The sequence below is a fragment of the Aegilops tauschii genome, chromosome 4 (genome assembly GCF_002575655.3).
Source record: "Aegilops tauschii subsp. strangulata cultivar AL8/78 chromosome 4, Aet v6.0, whole genome shotgun sequence".
NCBI classification, from domain to species: Eukaryota; Viridiplantae; Streptophyta; class Magnoliopsida; order Poales; family Poaceae; genus Aegilops; species Aegilops tauschii.
Window position 1 is genome coordinate 29,547,775 of NC_053038.3, and position 9,928 is coordinate 29,557,702.

General features: G+C 47.2%; 1 protein-coding gene across 1 annotated transcript; it reads right to left on the minus strand.

The window, feature by feature from the left end:
- Positions 1 to 2,906: 2,906 nt before the first annotated feature.
- Positions 2,907 to 6,018, minus strand: LOC109748905 (26S proteasome non-ATPase regulatory subunit 8 homolog A). The gene is made up of 6 exons (XM_045227352.2): positions 5,675 to 6,018; positions 5,402 to 5,480; positions 4,362 to 4,464; positions 3,496 to 3,759; positions 3,300 to 3,411; positions 2,907 to 3,207 (listed from the first exon to the last, which is right to left on the minus strand). The coding sequence occupies exons 1-6, from the start codon at positions 5,777 to 5,779 to the stop codon at positions 3,067 to 3,069; spliced, it is 804 nt and encodes a 267-aa protein (XP_045083287.1). The 5' UTR covers positions 5,780 to 6,018; the 3' UTR covers positions 2,907 to 3,066.
- Between the last annotated feature and the right edge of the window lie 3,910 nt (positions 6,019 to 9,928).

Consider the following 9,928-nt stretch of genomic DNA (forward strand, 5'->3'; position numbering starts at 1 on the left):
ACTGAAGGAAATATGCCCTAGAGGCAATAATAAAGTTATTATTTATTTCCTTATATCATGATAAATGTTTATTATTCATGCTAGAATTGTATTAACCGGAAACATGATACATGTGTGAATACATAGACAAACAGAGTGTCACTAGTATGCCTCTACTTGACTAGCTCGTTGATCAAAGATGGTTATGTTTCCTAGCCATAGACAAAGAGTTGTCATTTGATTAACGGGATCACATCATTAGGAGAATGCTGTGATTGACATGACTCATTCCGTTAGCTTAGCACTTGATCGTTTAGTATGTTGCTATTGCTTTCTTCATGACTTATACATGTTCCTATGACTATGAGATTATGCAACTCCCGTTTACCGGAGGAGCACTTTGTGTGCTACCAAACGTCACAACATAACGGGTGATTATAAAGGTGCTCTACAGGTGTCTCCGAAGGTACTTGTTGGGTTGGCGTATTTCGAGATTAGGATTTGTCACTCCGATTGTCGGAGAGGTATCTCTGGGCCCACTCGGTAATGCACATCACTTAAGCCTTGCAAGCATTGCGACTAATGAATTAGTTGCGGGATGATGTATTACGGAACGAGTAAAGAGACTTGCCGGTAACGAGATTGAACTAGGTATTGAGATACCGACGATCGAATCTCGGGCAAGTAACATACCGATGACAAAAGGAACAACGTATGTTGTTATGCGGTCTGACCGATAAAGATCTTCGTAGAATATGTGGGAGCCAATATGAGCATCCAGGTTCCGCTATTGGTTATTGACCGGAGACGTGTCTCGGTCATGTCTACATAGTTCTCGAACCCGTAGGGTCCGCACGCTTAAAGTTTCGATGACAGTTATATTACGAGTTTATGAGTTTTGATGTACCGAAGGTAGTTCAGAGTCCCGGATGTGATCATGGACATGACGAGGAGTCTCGAAATGGTCGAGACATGAAGATTGTTATATTGGAAGCCTATATTTGGATATCGGAAGTGTTCCGGGTGAAATCGGGATTTTACCGGAGTACCGGAGGGGTTACCGGAACCCCCGGGGTTTAATGGGCCATAGTGGGTCTTAGTGGAGAAGAGGAGAGGCGGCCAGGGCAGGGCCACGCGCCCCTCCCCCTAGTCCAAATAGGACAAGGAAAGGGGTCGGCGCCCCCCCCCCCCCTTTCCTTCCTCTCTCCCTCCTCTTTCCCCCTTCTCCTAATCCAACAAGGAAAGGGAGGGAGTCGGGAGTAGGACTCCTCCTGGCGCGCCCCTCCTGGCCGGCCGCACCTCGCCCCTTGCTCCTTTATATACGTGGGCAGGGGGGCACCCCAAAGACACAACAATTGATTTGATCTTTTAGCCGTGTGCGGTGCCCCCCTCCACCATAGTCCACCTCGATAATACTGTAGCGGTGTTTAGGCGAAGCCCTGCGTCGGTAGAACATCATCATCGTCACCACGCCGTCGTGCTGACGAAACTCTCCCTCAACACTTGGCTGGATCGGACTTCGAGGGACGTCATCGGGCTGAACATGTGCTGAACTCGGAGGTGCCGTGCATTCGGTACTTGATCGGTCGGATCGTGAAGACGTACGACTACATCAAACGCGTTGTGCTAATGCTTCCGCTTTCGGTCTACGAGGGTACGTGGACAAACACTCTCCCCTCTCGTTGCTATGCATCACCATGATCTTGCGTGTGCGTAGGAAATTTTTGAAATTACTACGTTCCCCAACACTTGGTTCATCCTGTTGTTTGAGGATGCTATCTATGTTTCCTTTATCTGTTTTGTGGAAATGGAATTATGTATAAAAGTGATATTTGTGGCCGCTAGAGCAACTCCCGAGAATTGCTCTAGGGTATGCACTCTGTAGTGATTTTTCCCCCTGTTGCATATATAATTTTGACAGTGTGCACAATTGAAAGGAAGAGCTGAATAGGAGTTATGTAGGTTGCTGTTCCAAGTTTTTAACATTGTTTGATGCTGTCCTGGCAGAAAAGTGGAGCAGCTATCTGAAGAGGTCGAGTCATTGAAGGAAACCCTCGACAAGCACTCATTGTTGAGTTTAAAGTTTGCTATCTCTGGTCCTTCCTTGTGTAGTAGCCACAACTCTGCCCGGTTACTGATCTCTCTTCTTTGTATTACTATTATATATACTGTGTGTATAGCGATTATGGAAAGATGTTGACAACTCTCAGATCAGATGTATTCTTCTGTATGCACAGTACAGTGGCCTGTTTTGTTACCATGACATTTCTGTTGTAAAAAATGCAGTCGTGGGCGTGCACATCTTGTATGCAAAAAGTATGCTAATGCTGCTGTTTATGACCTCTCTTTCATCCTGTTTTAGTTTGCGCTTTTGCAGTTTTCTATCGGATAAACGGTGTTTCTTATTGTGCTTTCAGAATTATGTAACCTGTCTTCTTGAATACCATGTACTACTCCATTAGATTCTTATATCTTTTTTTTTTGGTATGATATGAAAACAAGCTAAATGATTGTGCTGGAAGAACACATGCAAACTGGGCAAATGATTATTGTACCGTAGCTGGCAGTTTTTCTTATTTTTTGTACATGCGCTCTATGATCGTTTTGTACATTTGTGTTTCTGGTTTTACATTTGGCATAATAATTCCCTGTCAATATATTGCATTCATGTCCTGTTTGCTGCAAACATGTAGGACATTCTTTCCTTCATATATGTTGTTCCTTCCAAGATATTTTTTATATGACTTCTGCCACTAAACTGGCTGATCATCTGCCGGTAGGCGACCATTGTGAATGAAAAAGGCTCTGCGCGAGCAGCATCAACTGCCAAAGATGTTGTGGCCGTCGACCTTGCCTGTAGGCGACGACAGCGGGGGGAGGAGAAAAAAGCACATGCCCCTCTGTTGGACTTGCTCTTACACAATCAATTGACTAACATAACAAACGTTGTTTCTTTTGCCATTTTAAGCCGACATTTCACACTTGTGTATCTTTTGAAACAGTGGGTGAAACAAACGATTTAACAAAATCAATAATCCACCTCTTCATGGGAAATTCAGTCCAAAGATGAAAAAAGAGGCAAACAAATCACACAATCCTCTCCAGCTCCCTCGCGTAGCCGAGGGTCTGGTTGATGACCGGCGCCGCCGGGATCTCCTTGCAGGGCTGCGACTCCTTCACCTTCTGGAACAAGACCCGGCCATCCTTGACATCCCACTCAGGGTGTTCCTGTTGACAACACGACGATACTTTACATCCCACACGGGGAGTCATAATAACTCACGCAATTCACACCGGGAGCACAAGGCATGTTACTTTACCTCTGCTATGTACTGTTCCAGTTCCTTGTCGGAGCTGAACTTAAACATCTGCTTCGCGTCGTTTATTGACAGGTAATCATATCCCTTCTCGCTGCACCCAGCTATCTCGTCTCTGCGGGCGCAACAGATATCATCACAGTGATGCACAGCAGCACAAGGAGCTAACTGGAAGGGGTGGAGACAGAGACCGACTTACCTAACCGTTTTGACGAGAAGGTCCATGAAGTATATGTAGGTTTCATGCGGCGCGGTTTGTCGAGCGCTCAGCACGCGGTTGTATGCGCCCTCCATAAAGGACTGCTCGAGCTCAACCCCGTGCTTGATGTAAGCATTATCCAGCGCTTTGGCGGGAAGAAGCTCCAGCTCAGTGTGGAACTCCGCAATTCTATTCTGGACTAACAGCCTCAGAAGGTTAGCCCCCATGATTGGGTACTCCTCCGATGATGGAGGAATTATGCCACTGCAAGCATCAGCATGAATTAGTACGATATATTACAAGCAGCAAATCCAACATGTTCCTAGCTAAAATAACCTTCAACAAGTCCAGACATTTTTTAACATGTTCTGGACTTGATAAACCAGGCATATAAAACTGAATAAGATGCGAAAACAATTCTGCTAAGATATTAGAAACACAAAACATTTGCCAGTCTGGCAAGGGCATCATGGCTCACCCGCAGGCCAGAAACCTGAGAGTTCGATACGAAACCCAATCTACATGTCTAACTTAACTGCGACTTGCAAACATAAATTCCCAACTCAGCCCCTGTTCCATATTCGACTACCCAACTGAACCAGCAAACTTGGCACAACATAACTCATGCAAGATTAACCCAAAAACTCATGCAAGACTAACACAAAAACCTATTTTGGTTTAACTCATTTGGCAACTTATTATGCCCAAAGAAAACCAATAATTTATACTTATTTGTTTTGACTTTACCAACTGAAAACCCAATGGATGATGAAGGAGAACAGGGAACAATACACGTATTAAATGACAGCCTACACAATGCATAGACAGGGAAAACAACTGCAAAGTGGTAAAAAAAAGGAACTAACCATGTGTCCATGTAATACGGCTTGAGCTGGCAGAAGTCCCTTTCAAATGCATCTTGGTCTTCCATTTTCACACTCAAAATAACTGCCTGCTCATAAATTTCCCCTGAAATGTTTCAGGTAGATTTAGTGGCTGCTCTATTAAGGATAACCACAAGACCAGAGCATATATTTCTAAATAGCTGGGCCATAACACTACAGACACACATTTTCCTTTTAGAAAAAAAACAGGGCATAGGTTACGACAATCAGACAGAAGGGTTGGGTTCATTCATGGCGACAGCATATGAACGATCAATTCATGAACTGCAACATAATGATATCTGAATGACCGAATCTTATATCATCTAATACAAATATCCAATGCAGCATCAGAGGTCAAGTCGAAAAAGAGACCCGTTATTCCAGAGTTGACACTCTGACACGGACAAGCATCACTAGCGTCAGTTTTAACTCCTAAGATAGAACAAACATTCAAATCAAATCATCTATAAAAATTCATATATGGCTGCAACCATTCGACTGAAACTCCTAAAGTAAAATTGCATGACCAAAACAAATCAGTGTTAGGCATGCAAAGATCCCCCACCACATCCTCGAGCTAGCTGCATCGAGCAACTAAACATACCAACTGTTACAGAAAGACCACACATGAATTGCCGGCTAACTAAACAAAGTTTCAGTTCAACAGCACTGAACGAGTCATATCGCAACAATAATCAAACATGACTACAATCTCAGACAGCGTTACAAAAACCAGATAACCACATCACACATCAACCAAACACAGACCAACCTTCACACAGAGTCAAAATCCCCTCACCGACACAATCTTCATATATATTTATATATATACCTACAGACAGAATCAAAATCCCCTCACCAACACAATCATCACATATACGGATATATACCTACACTACACACACCATAATAACATGGTAACCTAGCAAGAAAAAATCGCACCCAGCGCACACATACGGAAAGCATCATTGCAACCACCTGACGACAATTGATAGAGAGAAAAAAAAAGGTTATCTTACTCGCAAGCTTGAGCTCCTCCACGGCGTTGGGCGTCTGCTGGAACAGCGGGGGTAGGCTGGGGAACTTGGTGAGGAGGACCTGCAAGAGGAGGAAGCTTCACCTGTCAATTCACCAGAAGATCGACCCCTCCCTCCCCAGCGGCGAAACCACCGGCGCCGCCGATCCAACCAGAACTAAAACCTAGAAAAGATGCGAGCTTTCCGAACCACCCGGCGGAAGGGGGGGGGGGGGGGGGGGGGGGGGGGGGGGGGGGGGGGAGGGGGCGGGCGCACCTTGAGCTGCGAGAGGAGGGTCGAGCAGACGTCGAAATTGCTGGCCTTGAAGGCCGCCTTGAAGCGGTCGAACAGCTGCGTCACCTCCACCAGCTTCGGATCCATCGGAGGCGGGGGGCGGCGGCGGAGCTGGAGCTTCGAGTCGAGTCGCGGATTGGAGCCGAGGCTGAGTGGGATCTCTCCTGCGGCGGGAGAGATCGAGGCGGAAGATTAGGGTTCGAGTCTCCTCCAAGGCTCGATCGGGCGCCGCGGGGGAAGAGCTAGCGGCTGTGTATACTCCTCCTCTCCTCTGGGGCTGTCCTACTCGGCTTCCTCCTCTTTCTGTGAAAAAAGAAAAAAGAATCAAATAATAATAAATCAAAACGTTTTTTTATTAAAAAAGGGTTGTAGGAAACGCGAAAAACAACACGTAGACATGACATAATTTTTATATTTGCGAAATTCCACTTTGCTTTTTATTTACGAAATCTATTAACCCAACTAGTACGGACTAGACCTGGGCATGGGCAGCCCGGCCCGACGACCCAGCCCAAAAAACCCGGGCCGGGCTTTGTGTTCGGGCCGGGCTCAGGCCTAGAAATTTGACCCGTTGCGTATGTCAGGCCGGGCTCGGGCCTGGGAAATATGTCAGTTTACACGGAGGCCCGACCCGGCCCGGCCCGAAATTGATGTTTTTAGTTTCTTCAGCCGGGCTCGGGCCTACATATACGTTTTCTCGGCCGGGTCGGGCAAGGCTCGGGCTTAGACTTTACAAGTCATGCTTTGACAGGCCCGACCCGAAACCCGACCCGGCCCGAGGAATGCCCAAGGGCAATGCTACGCGTCCGACCCGATGATAAACCAATTAGATCGTCCGCCTCGGCAACTGTCAGATGCCGTCCAACACATCCGTCCAATCTTCTGACCCAGCCAGTCAAGGACCTTTGCAACAGCTACTAGCATGCTGTGCTTAGGGGCTTTGCAACAAGGACCTTGTTTCAAAGGTCCACCGAGACAGCAGCTGGCCGAGATAGACCACACCCTAGGCTAGAGCATAGCCGCCATGCCATGGCCCGAGCGTCTCAACCATAGAACACCGTCGCTCGCCGGAGTTGCTCCTCCTCCTCAGCATTAGCCCCGCGAGCAGCTGCCTGCTCCACTCCAACACGACGGCGACAGCCTCTCATGTTGGACGCTCCTTCCGCGTTTTTATGCAACTGGGACTATGTTTCTGAAACATTCTTCATGTTGCAATGCCCGACCTCTCACTCTCTAACGTCGGGCGCTTCTCCCGCGCTTTCTGCAACAGTGGCTATGTTACTAAAACAAGACCCCTGTTGCGGAACGGGCTATGTTTCTGAAACAAGACCCCTGTTGTGGAAAAAACCCTTCACCACCAAATCATTTTTTGTTTCTGAAACAAGATGTCTATTTGCATAAACCTTTTGAAATAAGACCCCTATTGCACAAAAAGAAACCTTCACCATCAAATAGTTTTTCATTCTAAAACTAGTCATCTGTTGCAGGAATCTACTGAAACAAGACCCTTGTCGCGCGACAAAAACTGGTTGCATGGGACTTGCGCGAGCCTCGGTCAGGATCGATCCGACGGCTAAGCAAGCGTCGGACGCTGCGCGTGCATCAGCCGGTTGAAGGGTAGCGTTTTCCTACAAATAAAACCTTGAAAAATAAATACGGCCTCCGTCCAAATTTATCCATCGCTAAAATGAGATGTATCTAGACGTGTTTTAGTGTGTCAATACACTCATTTCGGCAAGTTCTGATGTCCAGCGCTTCAAATCAATTCGAGGGTTCAATGGCGACAACTGATGCTCTGGGTTGATGGTCAATAGAGGCACGTGCATGAAGACTTTCTGATTGTCATTAGCAAGGTCAAGCCAACTCCGGAAGGGGGCAGGGACGGCGGTGCGTCGGCGACTTCGTTCTAGCAGTGGTAGTGTTCGGTGGTGTAGGTCCTCGATGTAATTTTTATTGTGTTTGAGTTACTTTGTATTCCTTAGGAACCATTATAATAGTGGAAATCTTATATGGGAAACGTTAGAATAATCCTAAAGCACTGTAAGTTGTCATGTCATAAATTCAACCGTTCGCTGCGAACATGCCCAGTGCGAATACGCCAGCGTCCACTCACATACAAAGCTGGTACCCCCCCTAAAAGATCGTGGATGTCGCCTAGAGGGGGGTGAATAGGCGCTTTAAAATAATTACAGTTTAGGCTTGAACAAAAGCGGAATAAAAATCTAGCGTTTATTTTGTCAAGCACAAAACCTAAAATGACTAGGCTCACCTATGTGCACCGACAACTTATGCTAGGCAAGATAAACAACTATGTGATAGCAAGATATATAACATGAAACTATGGCTATCACAAAGTAAAGTACATAAGTAAAGGGGTCGGGTAAGAGATAACTGTGACGCCCCCGATTTGACCGTACACTAATCATGCACGCAAATGTGTACGATCAAGATCAGGGACTCACGGGAAGATATCACAACACAACTCTAAAACATAGATAGTCATACAAGCATCATAATACAAGCCAGGGGCCTCGAGGGCTCGAATACAAGTGCTCGATCACAGACGAGTCAGCGGAAGCAACAACATCTGAGTACGGATATAAGTTAAACAAGTTTGCCTTAAGAAGGCTAGCACAAAAGTAGCAACGATCGAAAAGGCAAGGCCTCCTGCCTGGGACCTCCTAACTACTCCTCGAAGCCGAACTCCATGTAGAATCATCCTCGGGATCTCTAGCTCCTGGACTCCAGCATCTGGTTGCGACAATCAGGTATAGAAAGGGGAAAAGAGGGAGAAAAGCAACCGTGAGTACTCATCCAAAGTACTCGCAAGCAAGGAGCTACACTACATATGCATGGGTATATGTGTAAAGGGTCATATCGGTGGACTGAACTGCAGAATGCCAGAATAAGAGGGGGATAGCTAATCCTGTCGAAGACTACGCTTCTGGCAGCCTCCATCTTGCAGCATGTAGAAGAGAGTAGATTGAAGTCCTCCAAGTAGCATCGTATAGCATAATCCTACCCGGCGATCCCCTCCTCGTCGCCCTGTTAGAGAGCGATCACCGGGTTATATCTGGCACTTGGAAGGGTGTGTTTTATTAAGTATCCAGTTCTAGTTGTCATAAGGTCAAGGTACAACTTTGGGTCGTCCTTTTACCGAGGGACACGGCTATTCGAATAGATAAACTTCCCTGCAGGGGTGCACCACATAACCCAACACGCTCGATCCCATTTGGCCGGACACACTTTTCTGGGTCATGCCCGGCCTCGGAAGATCAACACGTCGCAGCCCCACCTAAGCACAATAGAGAGGTCAGCACGCCGGTCTAACCCTATGCGCGCAGGGGTCTGGGCCCATCGCCCTATGCACACCTGCACGTTGCGTACGCGGCCGGAAGCAGACCTAGCCTAGTGGCGTTCCAGTCCAATCCGGCGCACGCCACTCAGTCGCTGACGTCACGAAGGCTTCGGCTGATACCACGACGCCAGGATACCCATAACTACTCCCGCGTAGATGGTTAGTGCGTATAGACCAAATGGCCAGACTCAGATCAAATACCAAGATCTCGTTAAGCGTGTTAAGTATCTGTGAACGCCGACCAGGGCCAGGCCCACCTCTCTCCTAGGTGGTCTCAACCTGCCCTGTCGCTCCGCCACAAAGTAACAGTCGGGGGCCGTCAGGAACCCAGGCCCACCTCTACCGGGATGGAGCCACCTGTCCTTTCAGCCCCCTCATCAGTATCACTTGCGGGTACTCCTCGAGCCGACCCGACTTTAGTCACCACATGTGTCATGTATATAATGTATATAGTATATACCCGTGATCACCGCCCAAATAGATCACGGCCCGGTAGTATAGCATGGCAGACGGACAAGAGTGTAGGGCCACTGATGGAACACTAGCATCCTATACTAAGCAGTAGGATAGCAGGTAAGGGTAACAACTGTAGTAACAATGACAGGCTATGCATCAGGATAGGATTAACGGAAAGCAGTAACATGCTACACTACTCTAATGCAAGCAGTATAGAGAAGAATATGCGATATCTGGTGATCAAGGGGGGGGGCTTGCCTGGTTGTTCTGGCAAGTAGGAGGGGTCGCCTTCGATGTAGTCGAACACACGAACATCGGCAGCGGTCTCGGAGTCTACCAGAAAGAAGTAACGGAGGGGAAACACAATAAATAATAGAGCAATCAAATGTAACACAAAGCAAGACGCGGCGATACGTTGTGCT

Bases quoted from the DNA above. Each gene is read 5' to 3' on its own strand.
- LOC109748905 (XM_045227352.2), bottom strand. From the start codon at position 5,779: ATGGATCCGAAGCTGGTGGAGGTGACGCAGCTGTTCGACCGCTTCAAG. The intron at 4,465-5,401 runs GTAAGATAACCT...GAAACATTTCAG, and splicing joins GGAGGAGCTCAAGCTTGCGA to GGGAAATTTATGAGCAGGCA. The intron at 3,760-4,361 runs GTTAGTTCCTTT...TGATGCTTGCAG, and splicing joins CCGTATTACATGGACACATG to TGGCATAATTCCTCCATCAT.